This window comes from Xyrauchen texanus, chromosome 37, assembly GCF_025860055.1.
Source record: "Xyrauchen texanus isolate HMW12.3.18 chromosome 37, RBS_HiC_50CHRs, whole genome shotgun sequence".
Lineage (NCBI taxonomy): Eukaryota > Metazoa > Chordata > Actinopteri > Cypriniformes > Catostomidae > Xyrauchen > Xyrauchen texanus.
In genome coordinates, this window is record NC_068312.1 from 33,885,014 (window position 1) to 33,904,809 (window position 19,796).

Sequence of the window (19,796 nt, forward strand, 5' to 3'; positions counted from 1 at the left end):
CATACAGAGGTAAATGGGAGATAATAGAGAATATTATTTTCATGCTTCCACTTGCTCCCACAGAAAAGGGGGGTTGATAGAGAAGTTCTGAAAATCACATTACTACAGAGCCCCTAAAAAGATTTATATTCAGAAATAATTCCTTCGCAATAGTTTGCATTCCCTCAAAAAAGCAATAGCTTTATACATCCCTTTATACAAATTTACCATGGTTTTACTACAGTAAATGTGCACTACAAATGTGCACTTTAAATTAAGAAAGTTTAGTTCAGATTTCTGCCTCATTGTCCATAATTGCACACTTCTTCATAAGCAAAATAAGTTGTTCTTTTCTTCTCCAAGAAAATGCATCATCACAGTCCGTGAAGTGTACACTCCATGCATACCATTACAGAACCTGTTCTTGTGCCATTTCCTTTCTATTTTTACAAAACAATTTAAATGTGCAGATAGGTACCAATAACCACTTCATTTACAATACTGCAAGCCCTATTTAGGCATAGCAGGCAAATAGCCCATTACAACCAATGCATTGGTTCATTACAATTCTATTAACATCTGCAGTAGGCAAATCACAGACTGCATCTTGAAATGTTGTAGAGCCTCCTTTCACCATGGTATTTTTCACTCACAGTGCAAATAAATCAAGCCAAAGTTAATGTATCTAACTCTTCGAGGGAACAATGACCAAGCAAATCCTGTGATGGCTACATCACCGTCTGTGCTATTGACAATGCAAATGGAAAAATGCACACCTGTCTGTAACCAGTATTTCTTCCATATTGATCAGTGGCATTTACTCTAATCTGCTGGAGCGTGGGGGCGAGCTCTCTGCACAGACACTCTGATAAATCCACAAAGCAGATTTACAACGAGGACTCCCTGCTCTAATGGCAGGAAAATGCTGGAACGATGGCTTTCAGAAGCTTGGAACTGAGCCAGAAACTACTGCAGTCGGAATGCCGTTGTAGGACCAGCAGGGGATGTTAACCTGAAAGGCCAAGTCACAGAGAGGAATCAAATGAAGGTTGGGTGGGGGCGCACTGATGACATGCAGCAGATGTTCCAGACTCCCAACTCAGGGGATCCCTAATCACATGCTCTGCCTGACTACATCAGAACAGTGCTGAGGTTACTACCACAGAAAACACACTGGAACCAACTTAATAGGGGATAAGATCGAAAGTGAATCCCTACTAAATTTGAGAAAAGAGAAAAGATTGCGATGTTGCAAGGAGTATCACGCTATCAAGAGCTTGGACTTGAAGAATGTCCCCTTTAGGCTTTGGCTCAAGGCTTCAATGCAAAGATAACCACAAAATACCATGCAACTGAACTCCCAAGTCCACAGGGACGACAATGATGGCACTTCTTTCAATCCTCATTGTGAATCTCCTCAGGCCCGTGCAAGAGTCAGCACTCTTGAATCAGTCAAGCTGGTGCAGCCTACACACCGGCTGCAACCTTGCAGTCATCACTCACCAGAGTGACAGCGCTTAACTGAGAACATCACCAGGGGCAAACAGGCTTTTTCATCTCCATAACAAGTTTCCTTCCTGTTTGCAGCCATGTGTTACTAGAAGTTATAGATCTGAAACTGAACATGTGCTTTTGTATTGCCACAAAAGCACGTTCAACAAATTTGTTCACATGTTCAACATGAGAACAAATAATTCTCATATTTGTTCTCAAACCTCAGTAAGCAAAAAATTAAAGAAACAGTTCACCATTTATAACAATTCCTGTATTTATAATTTACTCACCCTCTTGTTGTTCCAAAACTAAATGACTTTTTTTTCTTATGATGAACATAAAAGGACAAATTTAGGGTCTTTTCAATACAGTGACAGTTGATAGGGACCAGGCTCAGAGATTAAGGGGGCTCGAAGCAAAACTGCCCCTTAAATCTAAAATGTAGGGGCAGAAAATGCCCCTGAACCTTTCTGCTTTTATTTATGACATCTGATACAGTTCTAAATATTATATGCAAAGCCTATAATAATAATAATAATACAAAAAAATCACAAAATATGACTTGATCAGGTTTTTTCCAGGTTTTTTTTAGCTGGCCACCGAAGTGAAATTTCAGGCCACCGAAGTAGCAGGATTAAACTGGGCTTTAAATGGGCTCAATATCATGGCTCAAAACAAACCTCTTGCAAACCATTTGAATTGTACATTAGAATTGTCTCTATTAAAGCGCTATGGAGCAATTTAACCATTTAAAATGGCAACAGAACTGACATTGAGAACAGCACTGATGAGGGAAAGAGAAAACACCAGCACCAGCATCAATTACAAGACTTTTCCCATCTACTCATAAACACACTTGCTAGCATTTATGACAGTGAACTTTTTTTTAAATGTGTTTAGGCTATTATTTTTTCATTACAAATAAACAGTTAATTTTTTTTAAAGACTACCTAACTAACAAACAACAGAGGAAAAATCCATGGTTTTAATTATGGTAAAAATGAGGGAAAGTAGGCTACAAAGTAGATTAAATGTCTGGACCTTTATAAATTCTGAAGAATGTCATGTGTAATGATATATTTCCTGTCCTAATGAAGATTGATATTGGGAAACAAACTGGCCTGGTTTGGCTTCAGATATTCCTATCACAATGATTCCTAAATGATTAAGGGTCTGATAAAAGAAAATCAATATCTGTTATGGAGAAGAAACAAACATATTTACTATAGAAGCACAGTCCCAAATCAGTAAAGTGGTTTTCTCATGAATATTATAACGAGCCCTATAGAAATAAGGTGTTAAGCTAGTTTGAACTCTTTTGAATTCAGATGTTTCTAGATGCTCAGATGATCAAAAATAAATAATATTCATTACAAACATGAAATGCAACAACATATCTTAAATATTAATTGCAATTAAGTAAAAAACAAAAAACTCATTTTACATCTGCATCTTGATGAACCTGGGGTGCGTTTCCCAAAAGCATTATTAGCCAACTATGGTCGTAAGTTCCATCGTTACCAACATAGTTCAACGATTTGGTGTTTCTCAAAGCATTGAACATTCATAAAGTTGTGTGGTTGGGACTACAGCCCTTTAACTGTGGTTAGAAGCATAGTTCATGTTAGTTTGCTTTGTGGACATCATTTGACTTCTATAAATTTTCTTCCATATACATCTTTCATTCTTTCAAGACTTTGTTTACATGCATTAAAAAAAAATCTTCGGGGTTTTGCAGAAAGTGGCATTCTGAAACAATTCATACAGATGAATGCAAATGTTTAAGGGATTAAATACTGTTATGAGAGAATTCTTTAACACAAGCAGTTTCTGTTGGAGAATATGGCTTCTGTGTCCATGTTAATGCACAAGTGGTGTTTTTAGTTGTGTTCCAAATGGGGTAAATCACCCTCTGGAGGGAGGGAGAACAATCATAATAGAAATGGCTTAAAAAGTGAGTTCTATATTACTGTCATTTTGGAGCCCCACATCCTTTGGCTTAAGCACGGAATAGTGCATAGGGATGATATCTTCTGAATGGAACGTGCCCATTTGAGTGTGCATGTTTGTTTGTGCATCGGGGGAACCCCGAAGTCTGATGTAGAGGGAAACAAATCTACTGCAGCCCAGTTCATCTGTCTCACTACACTGTGCACACCAATTTTGTGTCTTCAGTAGCTTTCTCACATTAAACGTCTTTCTGGTGTAAGTGTAAATTAGCTATTGTAATTCAATTTTCAGGGAAGTTATTCCTCCACCTACTGCCTATCGTCATTAACGACAGCTTTATGTTGTTAATCCAAGGTGGTTCGAACGACGGATGTGTGAAATTATTACCACAGTTCTGGGAAACAGTAGAGTCTAGCTAGTTAATTTCTCCAATGATGCATCGTACTATGGTGGTTAAGCAGTGTTACGTCATTGCTCAGGAAATGCACCCATGTATGTCAGCCACCACCAAAGACCATTTTTGACCCAGGAAAAACCCAGTTGATGATTTAAGTTTATGGGCAGGAGGTAATATATTTTCAATCAAATTTTTCAAATTGAGAACTTATGTTAATTAATTGGTCAAATAAAATATTTGAATACATTTATGACACAGAATATGTTTTATATTTAGGGGATAAAATGGGTTCATAAGAGATCTTACCTTGTTTAGTGCTAAAAGCAACTCCAGTTCTTGTGTGAATACGAATGCCTATTGTGAACAAGCTTCTCTCATAACACTCATGAACGTGCAAAATATGTCAAGGTTTCCACTAAAACAATTACCTAAATTATGTGCTGTTTCTTACAAAACCTATTGTTTGCCTTCAGAAGATTTGGAATATGAGACACAAGTCGCATGTACTACTTTTTTGATACTTCTGAGTGATTTTTAAGCTTGAAAGTGAGTCATTGTATTGAAAAGCCAATGTATAGCTCTTAAAACAATGCAATAATGTGAACACAAATGCCAACGTTGAACAAGCTTCTCTCATAATGTTCATTAATGTGCAACGGACATCAAAATTTCCACTGAAAAATGGCTTACATTTTGGGTTGTTTTTCATCAAAAACTATTGTATGTCTACTGTAGAAAGCCTATCAACATCCACTGTATTGAAAAGTTGGATCAGAATATTCACAAATTTTTTCCTTTTGTGTTCCGCATTAGAACTAAAGTCCTACTGGTTTGACCAACATGAGGTGAGTAAATTAACCCAGAATTAAAATGTTTGGGTGAACTTTCCTTTTAACACCCTCGGTGGTATAATCTGCTTACAGAACGAAGATTTAGCATTTCTGCAAAGACCAGCATTCTTTCCCATTATCTCAGTGGGTTCTGGAGCTACAGGGCACATGACAAGGATAGTTTCTCCCTTAAATGATGCAGCAGGAAGGGGTGGAGTACACGGAAAGGTTAGGTTACTTCACGCTTCAGTAGAGGCCTAAAACAGGGTACAAGGAGGAGGCCAGAGGGTTTCCAGACTGCTGCAGTGCTTGTGTTTTCCTGGGCGTCTCACCCCAGCTGACCTTTTCCAACAGGGAGTAGCGCTTAGCCAGAGAGAAGTCTGTCTGCACATGACTGCGCCATGTTGCTGAATGGCTGATTAGTGGAGGCTGCACCACCCTCTCAACTCTACCATGCTGAGAGACTGTTCGTGACAGATCCACCATCCTACAGCTGTCTAACATCACAAGTCTCACTCACACACGAAGAGCTCTTCAAAAACACATTTATACATAATTGCCTACTGCTGCTTTTTCATGGCATTTTCAGCATTTGTCTTAATGAATGCAGACCCAAACAGAATGATCCTGGGGGTACATTACAGCATGCATGTGCTCAATCCATTAGAAAAACAACATCAAACAGTTTGTCATGTGGAATACTGCACAGGGGTTTCCGACGCGATTGATTGATTGATTGATTGATTGATTGATTGATTGATTGATGCATTGTCACAACATTAATGATGGGGAAACTGTTGAGCCAAAACGCACATTTTGGGATCTGCAGAATATTCAACGACAAAGGTTATCAGTATAGCCTGCAAAAGTGGTTAAAATAATCCTATTAATTTTTATATAGAGAAATTGATTTTTAATGATAAATTTTAAAGACACACCTACCGTAAGGTTGTTAATAGATGGTACATGCTTCTGTAGAAGCCAACAGTCTGTGCTTTTTCAATTAAAAAGGTGTGTTTATTGGAGGAATTCCTGGATAACAACTATTCTATCCATGATCCTGAAGAGAAAACATCCACCAATAGGTGAATCGCAGCAAACAAACCGTGGTAAAGGAGCTCTGCAGTGAGCGTACATCGGAAGTCTCTCTTCCTTAACCCACCTGATTCCACTCAACAACTAATTAGTAGAGGCTCCATGATTTGAACTGGATGTCCCAGATAAGGCAGACATCCAAAATGTGCAATTCTGGGGTACTTCAGGACCAAGATTGAGAACCACTGTTCTACGCAATCCCCTATTTGAATGGGAGAACGTTGCAAAATGTTCTGGCAGGTGAAAAGTCAACAATATGCCAAGATAGCATGTATGTCTGGCTCATTATGCCTCCGCTAAGCCGTTTCCTGACTTACCATTTCCTCAATACAATGGCGTCAACGGAAATTGCCACTGATTCAAACGGCTACATCTCCCGACGAAATGTTGCACTGTTTAATTTGTTATATCACTGGCATGAATTTATGGGGAACAGCACTGGTGTAAGGATGAAGCTAAAGGCGGGGGAAGAGGACAGAGGAGAGGAGACAAGAGGGGTGCTAAGCCTTTCTGCTGCATTATTGAGGATGAGCGTTGGGTTCACTGAGGCATGTCGGCATTCTGAATCATTTACATCCTGCTAATGTCAGCTCTCATCTAGCATTGCTACCTTCTGCAATCCTGCAGAAGATTTTTTTTCAATAGAGTGTCTCCATCCCTACTCCCTCGCTCTCCATTGTACATCTGCCCAGATCTATCCACAATTGTCTTAAGGCGGTCTGGAATTATATTCATACAGAAAACCTTGAAATTGGTCAGTACTATTTGACCAAGGAAGACAACAGCTGATTCAGTATCACTACTAGTATCCTTTCTATACCAAAAACTAAATGCAATTTTTGAGAGTATTGAAGAACATGTGAAGGTGGACCATCTTTAAATGGGATTGTTTTAACATATTTTCCATTATAAAGATGCCTTGCAGGACATAAAAGAGAGAGAGAGAGAGAGAGAGAGAGAGAGAGAGTGAGTGAGTGAGTGTCATGGACAGACACTAAGAGTCCTTCTCAATAGTCATCTCTCCACTGTTTTTTTTTTTTTGGGGGGCTGTTTTGTAAGCTCTCTCAATACCTCAAAGTAGCAGACATCTTAAACTTTTATTGCACAATATTTACAATTGGGTGACACCAGCCTGAATAGAATCTATTCTGCCATTAAATGTTAAATCAGTCAGTCATGAAATTAAAACAACAGAAAACATGGAGGGAGGACAGGAAGATGTAACTTTACAATCTTTACTCTGTTCTCAGGAAAACGCAAGAAACACAAGAGCAGCCTTGCTTTAAATGGGGCAAAAAAAATTGAAACGATAATCCTAATAATTATACCAAAGATGTAATTGGTTGCCTAAACAAGCAAATGCAACTTATGTATACTTGTACAGTTTATAGGCTCAAACAATGTTCCCCTAAATTCCCCCCAAAAAATCTAAATTACAGTTAAGTGGACTTTAGTCATCTATACATCCTAAATGTTGGCAAAATGTTACTTCCAGCAAATATACACATTTAAAATTGTAAGTATCTCTCTTCTGGAAAAATTGACTAAAAATATTGACAACTAAGCCTGCACTACAGAGAATTGTGTCCATTCTAATGCGCTCTAGAAAGTCCCAAAACATGCAAATCAATCCAGCTAAGATGTAAACTGCAATCTACTGGCTTTTCAAATAAATAAATCTTGGCATATAGTATATTACTGCCATACACCAACCAATAGTTTACAAAATATGCTAAATATACAACTTAAAATCAACTATTCAACTGCAGTATAGTCTAACTTTTACATTAAACCAGAGTTTCTAAAGGTGAACTCAGGTTCTATAGCAGTTGAAATGTGCCAGTGTTATGTTCCTTTGAGATTGAAATCCTATATAATAAGATTCTTTGAGTGAAGCGAGCCAATGCACAGAAGACCAGCATTCTGTGAGACAAGCCCTGCCAATTGTATTGTTTTCATGCACACCAGCAAACCAAACTGTCAAACAGTTGCTCTGAAAGTTTCCAATTCTAAAAATGGGTCATGCCGTGTCAGATCTGTGTTCCATCCACTGGAAAAGTAACTTTTACTGGAAAAGCACGAAGAAAGAGTCAGTGCTTCAGTAACACAGTTCAAAATGAACTTGTGATATTTCTAGTGAAACAAAATTGAAAAATTTTACTGTTTATATGACGATGTAAGTTAAGCTTTATTGACAATATTTGTGGCATAATATTGATTACCAAAGAACTTGCAGTTACCTGGAAGATCAACCAGATTTACTGTAATTGCAAGTAAAAAAAACCACCAACAAACAATTCCTTTACTGTTAACTTTTAATTCCTTGTTAATGATTTCAAATTATACTTATTTTGAAAAATACTTGTGGTACCAAGGGTGCTAAAAAATTGCTTGTTCAGTTCCAAATTTCCAAAAGATTTCTTTTGAATAAAAGTATCTGCTTAATGGCTAAATGTATCACTATTCTTTTATTACAGTAATGCTCATTTACTCTGTAATAGAGCTCATACAGATTTCAAGAAGGTCATTTAAAATTAGGATGGAAAAGCAGAGAAATTCATGGGAATCTACAGCTTTCAGCAGTCAATTTTTATTATTTTTTTAAATCCAGCAACATTTACATTTATTAGCCATTGCTTTTTTCAAGAGCACCTGAGAACAATACAGTGGCACCAAAATAGCAGCATTAAAAATAGGACCAATAAAACATTTAGTGGAAGATTATATAAGTATGGAGTGCAGAGAGACAACTTCAGATATAAAAATAGAGAGCCAAAAAACAAAAAGCGCCATAAAAAAATAATATTATGCAAGTTGTCTGCATCAATCCAAATACCTCCCACCCCTGCCCATTTTTTTGTTAAACATCTGGAGCTCTAGAGATAGCGGCATATTAGCAGAGGGCATGCCAAGAAATTTTATGATGAAAGGCATACCATGTTCACATAAAATATTGACCAGGTCAAGCAAATCTCTAATTTCTCGAAAAGTGATATTCCTACATCTAATATCTAAAAGACCAACATTAATCTGAAATAAAGTATTTTGTAGCCATTCCAATGAATATATTGAGTTAAGGGGGTGAATCTCACAAAATAAATGTCCTGGACATATTTCAAATCTCATTTCAAATCGTGGATGGTGGTGTAGTGGGCTAAAGCACATAACTGTTAATCAGAAGGTCACTGGTTCGATCCCCACAGCCACCACCACTGTGTCCTTGAGTAAGGCACTTAACTCCAGGTTAAGTTCAGGGATTGTCCCTGTAATAAGTGGCACTGTAAGTTGCTTTGGATAAAAGCGTCTGCCAAATGCATAAATGTAAACAAATTTGACTAAATCATATTTTGCATATGAATATTGAAACCTATTTTTCGATGATTACGATTTCTGGCATTCTGACTTATAACAACTAAAGTGATAAAATTAACCAAAAATGGAAATGCTATCATCATTTCCTCACCCTCGTGTTGTTCCAAACCCATTTGACTGTGTTATGTGAAAGGAGACAAACTATTCCTTTAAAAATCTTCAAGCTCATGGAAGGCACTGTCTTGAATTGTATACACATTATCGCAAAAATACATTTCCAATAATAATTTTAATAACAACAGCATTCTGTTCAATAGAAATATTCAGTTCAACAGTGAAAACTCACTTTCGTGAACCAATGTGAATGGTGTAATTAACTGTATATAAACATTTATATACAATCCCGGTCGAAAGTTTTGAAACACTTGACAGAAACATTTCTCATAATCGTAAAAATCTTTTGATCTGAAGGCGTATGTTTAAATGTTTGAAATTAGTTTTGTAGACAAAAATATAATTGTGCCACCATATTAATTTATTTCATAATAAAAAAAAACTTTTTGAAATTGATGACCAAATCTACCTCAAGAAGTTGGTTGAGAAAATGTCAAGAGTTCATGCCTGCAAATTCTAAGCAAAGTGTGACTACTTTGAAGATGCTAAAATATAACACAGTTTTGATTTATTTTGGATTTTGTTTAGTCACAACATAATTCCCATAGTTCCATTTAATTTATTCCATAGTTTTGATGACTTCACTAATATTCTAAAATGTGAAAAAAAAAAAAAAAAAATATATATATATATATATATATATATATATATATATATATATATATATATATATATATATATATATATATATATATATATATATATAATAAACGTGTTAGTTTAGATACATATTTGTAAATGTTTGAATATCTTATATAAATGGGACATATAAACTTACTATAAACATATACTTAGAAATTTTAAGAATGGTGATGCTGCTCTTTTTTCCATTTATTTAAAGTGCATGGTGACTGAGGCTGTCGGTTCCTAACATTCTGCCAAACATCTCTTTTTTGTGTTTCACAGAAGAAAAACTGCCATAAGACTTTGGAACAACATAAGGGTGAGTAAATGATGGCAATTATCTCTTTATTCAAATTTACCCCTCAAATTCTCATTACTATAATGCCAAAAACCTCATTCTTTTAATTAAATAATGAGATTAAATCCATTTAATTTCATTTAAAATAAAAAAATTAAAATCAACATTAATTCAGTACAACAAATCCCGTAAACCATGATGTCTACTTACATCATAGTACAGAGCAGAGATGGGGACTCTAGTAAGAGATTCAGTCACGAGTTGCACTCGAGTCACATTTTAATAGACTTCAGACTTGACTCGGACTTCAGATGAAAGACTTGTGAACATCTCTGGTACAGAGAACTTTACAAATGGCATTATTTTCTTTATGCAAAATGTATTATTTATTTAATTTGATTTAGGGGTGAAATTAGGGCTGGGCGACAAGAAAATGTAATCATCTGACAAATATCCTAATGCCGATTGTGACAGTCGTTGACAGAAGATGATTGACAATATTGAGAAATTGCAAAACCATGGAGCTAGGAATTCTGCAAAAATATTTAGAAGCACAGGGTATGAAATTAGCACCTGTCGTCCATACAATACGAGTATATAATTCGCAGTGTCGGGTAATTTTGCTCATCTACCTGAAACTGTGGCACGTGACCTGCAAGATGTCTCGAAGTGACAAATGACAAGAAATGCTGTTAGACACAAAGACGCTCCGTTAAAGAAACACACTTTATTATATTTTGAAGAATGTCGGATTCTGTGTGTTCGGAGGTCTACGTCTCACTATGTCTTACTATGCACATGCATAGAGTTCTCACTCTTTCTTCTCTTGTTTCAGTAGTCTGAAATCAGTTTGCAAGAATAGCATCGTCTATGAAAATGCTGCAAATTACCTAAAACCATCAGGAGGGGCTCTGTGTTTAGTTTGCTTTATTTCCACAGAGCAGTTCAAGCTTAACGTGCATTGTGAACGCAACTCAGCAGGTTCACGTATATATATATATTAATCTTTAGGGGTGGGGTAAAAAAGATTCTTGGGACAAAAAAAATACATGTTTAGCTTAATGCTAATACAAAGATAGATAGCTAAATTTACAAAACTTTAGTTGTTCAGAGTTTCACACGAACACGTTTTCTCTCTAAGAATTTTTGTCTCTTTAATTCTTTACATTCAGTCATTTAATGCACCGCTGTTGCAGCCATCAAAGCACCATTTTCTAACTGTCAGACATCAAATCCTCTTGTTCCTGTTACTATGCATAACACAGGATTATTTGTGAGGTGCTATGGAAAGTATTTATCAGGAGTCATTCTGCAGATTCTTTCTGACACTGATTTAATCAATAATTTAGCAGTATAAAGATTCATCAAACATTTGGATGCCATGAACTACATGTCGTGCTCCCACAATATTTATAATCTAACAGTTGTGCATTTCTGATTGTGGAGCCAGTCGCCATATGACTTCACGCGCTCCGGTTATTTGAAGCACGTCACATGTGTCTGGGATGCGCAAAAGCTGTTTTGAGATGCTCTTTATTTGAGCTTTTTGGGTTTCTTACTTTTAGTATTTTAATAGTTTTGTGGGATAAGAGGTTATATAGTTATTTAGCCTATTTACTTGTTGACTATCCATTATTTATCCTGTTAAATGGTTGCGCACATCACATCTAATTGGGTAACATGGACATAATGCACCCTAATTATACATGGGTTCCTTAACACTGACTAGTCAACTAATAGCTCAGACAATGCACTGACTTGTTTTAAATTGGTAGTTTAGCACATCTCTATCTTTTTCCTGCAAATTCTGTATTACAGAGTGAAACAATTGTCATGTCTAACACAACTAAAAGACATTTCTTTCTGATAAAAAAAAAGGATAAAATATATCCAAAGAATATTATATCACAACTGACAGAATAAAGAAAATTGAGTTCTGTCTTATTTTCTCTATAATAACATGAATACAGATCTTATATACATCCCAATCCTAGGTGAAATATGACCCATTATTTGTGACACATTTTATGCTTTTGCAGCTGTCAGTTTTCCTGCAAGAACGGCTGCAGCTATCAGCTGACCTGATCTGTAAACATTTATGTTGTTTGTTTTGAGACAGCGAGTACTCCTGAGGCCAAGAACAATAAGAGAGAGTGTCGCTTACCTCTCCTGCTGTCCATGACGTATGTCTCAATAATGGCGCTCTTTTTACAGATATCATCGGCCATTGATGCGCAGCTGACCTCCAAGTGTTTCACCTGAACACAGAACACACAGATAAGATCGGCAGTAAACTCTGCCACACGCCACAACGATACAAAAGTACAATGAACCTGATACGGAAAGTCACAGGTGTGAACAATGAGATCCCTGCCAACAGACTAAACAATGATGTCTGGTTGACGGTGTCCAAACCTGTTCATTTTTAAATGCTTATTTTAAAGTTGAAGTGTACCATTTTTTTAGATGCTAAAATACTCTTCTATGACAGCTTAAAAAGCAGGAATTTTCCACCAAGGTATATTGTGTTAGAAATCCAGATGATTTATGACATATCAAGTGTATTGTGACTGGCATTGGCATGCTTGGGCTTACAGTATCGCGCCACTTTTAACACAGAATGAGTGATGTAACTTGTCAATGCACTAACTACATATTTCCATTCCAATAGTTACTGAACAAGACGGATCGATTAAAAGGTGAAAAAATCAATACATGCATGCATATTTCATGATTCAAAGACACAATTCAGCACTTAACAACCCCCTGTGGTGCACACAGAGGAAATGTTCGGGTCAATGCTTGCTGCAGTATATGCACTGCAAACCGAAACGTGTCCACCAGATGTAACTTTTCTTAGTAACAAGAGATTGTTATGACTGGTTAACATTCTCAAACATCATACCTTCTCCTCCAGCATCCACTTCTCCTGTTGGACCTCTGCAAGTCTTTGGAAGAGCTCGCTGACCTCATCGTCAGAAAGGTCAGCAGGTCGCTGTGACTGAGGACTACTGGTGTTGGACTGTGCAAAGAGAAAAGTGTAATCTTGTTTAAACATCTACACAATATCTTAACCAAAATGTCCATTCTTGTTTATGCTGCTGGTGCAGTGTAATTCTCATCTACAAAATTACTGAAGAAAAATTAATGTTTCCATTTATTATGTTTAAATACACATATTACAACTTGCATCTGCACAGACATTTAAGTTAAAATAGGGGAGCATAACTAAGGGAAGCTAAGTAACATGTCAGAATGCATAACTCAAGTAAATACGATGAAAATGTAACAACAGCAATATTCTATTCCTTGGTCAAGCATAGGTTTGTTTTATTTTTAGGGCATTTCAAAGAGCTGTAGAAGATCCAATCAAATGAAGGTCAGCTCATCCCAAAGACCATCTCAACCGTCCCGTGTGTGTACGCTCTCCATTCCCATGAGTCTCATTTTCCCTCTGGCTTAATAAATGAGCTTCTCTTACTGAAGGATTAGAATAATTCTGCTTAAATACAACAATGTGTCTTACAAATTACTTTGTTCTAAGGACGCCCGTATATGGAATTTCTGGGCAGATACCATAACATTTTAATATTTAATCTTTTAACCTGGATCTGCCGCTATTTAAGGTATGCCAGGTGTAACATGACCCAGAAATTTGCATATATTACAGATGTATGCTGATTTGAATGAGAAATAAATGGCAATTCACTTGCATAAATTGTATTGTGCCCATTTATACGAGTAATTAAAGTAATCCTGATGAATGGCTAACAGACGTAACAATCCATTAAACCAAAATGAGCCGACAATGTAACAGCATGTAACGAACATTAAACAACAAAACACACAAAACAAACCCTAATCTCTGTATACATGGTGTAATATTTATGCTAGCAGCCAGACTGCAAGTGCAGCGGTGGTTTGTGTGTGTTATGTATGTGTGCTACATTTTGGACATGCATATCTCATTCACAGACACTTATTACAGCGTCATTTGTGACAGTTTATGAAATGTGATCACAAAAATCATAATGGGAATAGCGTATTAACATCATACCGATTGAATAGTCATGAGTAATAACTCATACAAGTACATTAGTTTCACTCACAAACTATTGGCTTTGTTCGTATTGCTGGAAAAAATAATGAGATTTTTTTCTCAAATTAAATTTATTAGACAAACTGCAAGTTATGCAAGGGTAGATCTGATTTTTTTTCTGTTCAGACTGCAGTCATTTTTACTCCACATTATTTTCCATAGTAACAATGCAAACTTGCGCATGTTCACCATGCATTAGAGTTTAGCAGCAACAGATATTTTGCCATTGTTTATGTTTTTCATATAAGGGCACTATCAAAATATTAAAACATTCATCACAGAAAACGCCTTAAAATACAAGAGGTGACATGTAATGTTTGTTGCTGCTAGGGTTTACAACTGTCCCTTTTTAGCTGGGATGACCCGTATTTTCGCAGAAATTTAGGTGAGCTGAAAGGTGTAATAAAACGGTCCTTTTGAACTCACTTTTAAGTCATTTATATTTAAATTTCTGTTTAAAATGATCATACGTCACTGCCACCATGTTTTCCCTTTAAAGTGCCATGTGAAAGCAGAATTTATAATGGTTGGAATGCAATATGTTTTCTTGTCGCAACACCTGATGTAACAACCCATCATACACAACAAATGACAAAAAAAAAGAAAAATGGGAAAATAAAACCCAGTGAAATTTGATCTGACTGCTCAGACTGATCCAATCAGGCTTGCAAAAATTGAATTTTAGGTGCTGTTGTCCTGTTCAGACTACACAAACCTAAGCAGATTTGAGTCAGATACACAAAAAGATTTGATTTTGTCTGCCTGTGTGGACCTAGCCAGTCACGTCACTCTGTGAAGATTACTTCAAGATCAGCGACTTTGTCATTGGATGTCACTAGTCTCTGTACTCCGTATCGCTAGTAGGCATTCCAACTGCTGATTGCTATAACTTTATTGGTCAGCTCCACAACTGTCCATAGCTTAAAAGGTGCACTCAGTAACTTTTTGCTAGTGTCATTTTAGACTTACAGTGACAACTAGTGGTGTGGATGCAGCATCGTTTTCAGTTAAAGATGCCATTATAAAAATTCACTTTTCACAATCAGCCATGATTCATTTAATCCAAGAGAAGTGTCTAATAACAAGAAGGTTACTGAGATTAAGCAAGTAGTATACAGCTGGTTATGCCCATAAGGGTGCTCCCACCCAATGTAGAATAAATCATCTTTTATAAGGTTACTGATATGAAGAGTCCTCATCTCAAGTGAGTGCTCATGATTTAATACATATGTTTAAAAATTACAATTCACTTCTTTAGGAGAAAATCTTTTATAATGGGGAAAAAAATTACGGAGTGCAACTTTAACAAAATCTATTTACAGTTATGGGTTTGTTCAAATCCCAAATCCAAAAACATGAGCAATAGTAAGAGTGATTATTGCCGCTATTGATACACCATCAGTATCAATAATTTGTCAAATGTCAAAGGAAGAACATGTTATGAAATTTCTGTTTTAAGAAAATCACTTTCCTGCACTAACCGACACACCTGTCCTTCAAGATTCTCCAAGCATGCCACAACAAATATTCTATATTTGCTCCCTTGTTTATTCACAGGCACAGTGTATTTTTGGGAATTTACACTGTTCAAGAGAGTTCTGGAGGATATAAATGCAGTGCAGCTCTGGAAGAATGATAAAAGGATGTCAACTACAGCGAGTGCCTTAGTGTACTTTACATGAGCCCTAGTGGATGGCTCTACCTTATTAGTGCTGGGAGCTGATGCCCCATCTTTCATGATCTCTCTGTAGCTGAAGGAAGAAATGCTGCTGCTGTCACCCGTCTGCGGCGTACGGCTCGGGGAACTGATCTCTGACAACACCAGCTCCTCCAGACCTGCAAATATACAGGAGAGGAGCATTATAACAACACAATTCTTCAAGTAGTGGAGACAAGTAGAAAAGTACCAGCACAACTCCTCAACAAACCATAAGATTTGAGGTGCCATTCATGTCCATAGCACAACAGTGTGGGACGAGTGCAAAGGTTAAGTCACGTTTGTTGGGTTTGCAAATTGTTGTAATCCCTTAACCTAAGTGTGAATAGTAAAAGTAATGCTGCCCAAGTAAATGTTGTTGTTTTTTTAAAGAAAGAACATGATACTGAACAGAAATCATTAAGGAAATCTAAATATATTGTACAAAAATTATTGTCTGACTCTTCTCACAGGTTGGGCTAATCTGAAAAAACACATGGTGCAGCTCTCTTTGTGTGTGTGTGTGTGTGTGTGTGTGTGTGTGCGCGTTTTCCAACCCCTCTGGACACTTAACAAAGATAAACCTTCCTACTTTAAAATGTCTGATTCTAAACATTCTGAGAACAAATGCACATATGCATGGATCGGTAGCACAATTTTAGAAGGGGCCTCTATTAAATATTTACAGCCACGCCTTTGCCTCTTCACAGTGTGTTGGGTTCATTCCCACAGGAGTTAATGTTTTTTAAGGCACAAAGACCCAATGTACCCAAGAAATTTCTTTGAAGTTAGTATTATTTGATAAGTTTATATTATTTGTTGATTATGAATCAGTGAATTCACGTTGCAATATTATACATTAACAAAATGTATAATGTATAACTGGATTCCAGAAGGCACCAAACACATTTTTAGTAAACATGCAGTAGACAGATGTTCAAGCATTTTGCAGTGTTTTTTTCAGTGTCTCGCACAGGAGCACTGATTTTTTTAGATGGCGTGTCAAGTTAAAAAGAACTTCAACATTTAGAAACACAGCTCAAGACCTGTGGCTCTGTTGTAATTCGTTGTACTGCATCTAGCTTTATTAATTTTTTTCGTGCAAGAGCGAGATCGGTGAAATTACCTTACAAGTCATAGCGAAGTAAAACTGTTTATGTCTTTGTCAAATGAGCACTTTAATTAGGAATTTTTAAAGCTCCGACTTTTCTCACTTAACTGATAAATTTGTATAAAAACAACCAAAAGTCTACATGAAATGGCATTCACAACCCATAATCGGACATATTAACCAAATATTTGTTGCACACTCTCATAAATAACATGTTGTTATTTTTTTTAACAAAAAAAAGAAACAGTGTAGCTTTAAGTATTTAGTTGTCATAATGAACAAAGCCATAAAGTAGCATTGCCACAGAAATAAATAATTTAAAAGTTTGAGGAATTGAACAGAAGAATAAAAACAATATAATACAATATAAATCAATATAATACAATATAATATACTGTAATACAATACAATTCAATTTAATATAATAAAATAGGAATAATTCACTACAGAAAGTTTAAATATTGAAAAATAATGCATACCCCGAGGTTGCTTCAAGTTGCGGCTGTTACACCTCGGATATGCATTATTTTTCAATAATTCAATAGGCTGGAGTCAACTATTATGCTTATACCACGGGTATCAACTTTAAGATATCGTTCAGGTTTTAATCTAAAGATATTTTCTGGATTTTATCCTTAAAATGCTCTTGTGAGTGGAACTACATTCTTCCGCCACGGATTCAGTGTGTTTAAACAGCCCAAGATCTCTTTGCTAGTTAAAAAATGTCACTTTAGAACCAGTAACGCTTCTGTTAAGCACTTACTGGAATAACAAGCTAGTGTGTGTACATGCGCATGTATGAGCGAGCAAGCTAGCAAAACAGAGTGATTGCATGTGTGGAATTACCTGTGTTTGCCATTGCTCAAGGTAGGAGTTACATTCCATCAAATAGCCAAGATGTCATTTTAAGTATACTTCTCAAAAGCAACGTGGTCATGTCATCACTTTTGTTTAAACCTTTTCCGTTGCTAATCAAATGTTTACAACCACAGTGAGTTGCAGGTGTGCTCTGACATGTAGGCTCTGTTTGTTGCTCCTGTGTATGTGTGTTTGTGTCCATGTAAGAGAACGAGTGAGAGGTAAAGCACCAGGGTGCTTTCTACACTTTGTTTATTAACATTTAACGCCATGTCAGCAACAAGGTTATTCACATGGAAAGCACAGGATAAACAATAAAGATGTACAATTTGCAAAGCTATGCAAGACATTGAGATTCATACAAGACAAAAAATCTAAAATACATTCAGGTGATACCTTTCTAAATATTTACATCAAGTATGTCTCTGAATAAAATAGCTTTCAGATAGTTTCAAAGGTGTTACAGTTCAGTAGGTTTGATAGGGAATGCATAATGGAGGATCTTCACCAATCAGCAAAAACCCATGCGTGAGTCTTGAATGACCCAGACAGCACCTAGTGAAAATGACTTGATCATGCTTAGACTTGAAGTTTGAAGAGAATCTTCTTATACTGGGGTTTATTTCATATAGGTTATTATTGTTGCATTCATCCCATTCCATCTGCCACTTGCTAGAGATATATGTGCTTATTAATGATCTAAGGTCGGAGGGTGGCATTTGACATTCAAAGATTACCAGGATGAGGGCCTCCTTAACGCCCGTGTGCGCTCTTTCGTTGCCAGCCAGACCAATATGTCCTGGGACCCAGCAGAAGAGTATTTTGAAGATTTTCTTCTACAATACAGCTAGATTGGTTAAAATGTTTACAATTATTGGGTGATCATTCTTTATGGATTCAAGTACTTGGAGGCAAAACATGGAGTCTGTGGCGATTAAGAAATTCTGTTCTTGACTCTTCTATTTTCCAGGGCTAGGAGCAGTGTTTGAGCCTCATATTTAAAGAAGGGCTTGACCCAGGATTCGAATGTCATAGTGCTGATCTCCTATCACTAATGCTGCCGACACGCTGTTATCTATTTTTGATCCATCCATGAATACGGTTCCATGAAGTGGGATAAAGACATAAAGGTTGGAGGCTGGGTTGTTTTGGTTTGCATTGAGTTTATAAGCATACTGTAGGGGCCAGTTTCAGAAAGCTGTCTGAAGAGAGGGTCCCCCGGCTTCTGTATGGTGTCTTTGAACAGGGGTGGTCCTGATAGCTCCTAACGCCAGACATGTTCCCTGATGATGCATCGTATCTAGTATCAGTGCATCGTATCTAGTATCAGTGCATGACTTACTTGCCATGTCATACACGATGCTCCTGTAGTACAATCAGGATCTAACTAGTACTCTATAGATTCCACACCACATTTTGTTTTTGCCAGAACTTTTAAAATATCCATTGTTTTAAAAAATCCTTTCCTCAAGACTTTCATATGTGTGATAAAACAAAATTTATTGTCACACACAAGACCTAGGAAAAGAAGTTCTTTAACTACTTTGATGGGTTCTCCCTCCATATGCAGTTCTGGGTCAAGATGTAGAGAAGGCAGAAGTGCATACACACAGTCTTGATTTGGAAAATCTGAATTCGTTTTTAATTGTCGTTTATCTTGTATATGCATAGCTGTAGCTCAATTATATTTACATTTTTCCCTCTGTAGCCAATGCATAGGTTGTCAACATATAGACTTCGAAAGATATGTGGATCTATAACCTTAATTATACTGTTGATTTTGATACTGAAAAGGGCGACTGAGAGAATCCTTCCTTGTGGAACCTCTAGCTCTTGTGCGTTCAGGTTTGATAAAGTAGTTCCTATTAGGACAAGAAAA

General features: G+C 36.6%; 1 protein-coding gene across 3 annotated transcripts in view; it reads right to left on the reverse strand.

Annotated features, from left to right (window-relative positions):
• The window catches only part of gripap1 (GRIP1 associated protein 1), a 71,269-nt gene that overhangs the window by 16,083 nt on the left and 35,390 nt on the right, over positions 1-19,796 (reverse strand). For all 3 annotated transcript variants that reach the window (XM_052109206.1, XM_052109207.1, XM_052109205.1), the window contains 3 exons: positions 15,955-16,088; positions 13,059-13,175; positions 12,318-12,411 (listed from right to left, as the gene is read on the reverse strand). In XM_052109206.1, the coding sequence (XP_051965166.1) occupies positions 12,318-12,411; positions 13,059-13,175; positions 15,955-16,088 (345 nt within the window). The remainder of the gene's footprint in view (positions 1-12,317; positions 12,412-13,058; positions 13,176-15,954; positions 16,089-19,796) is intronic.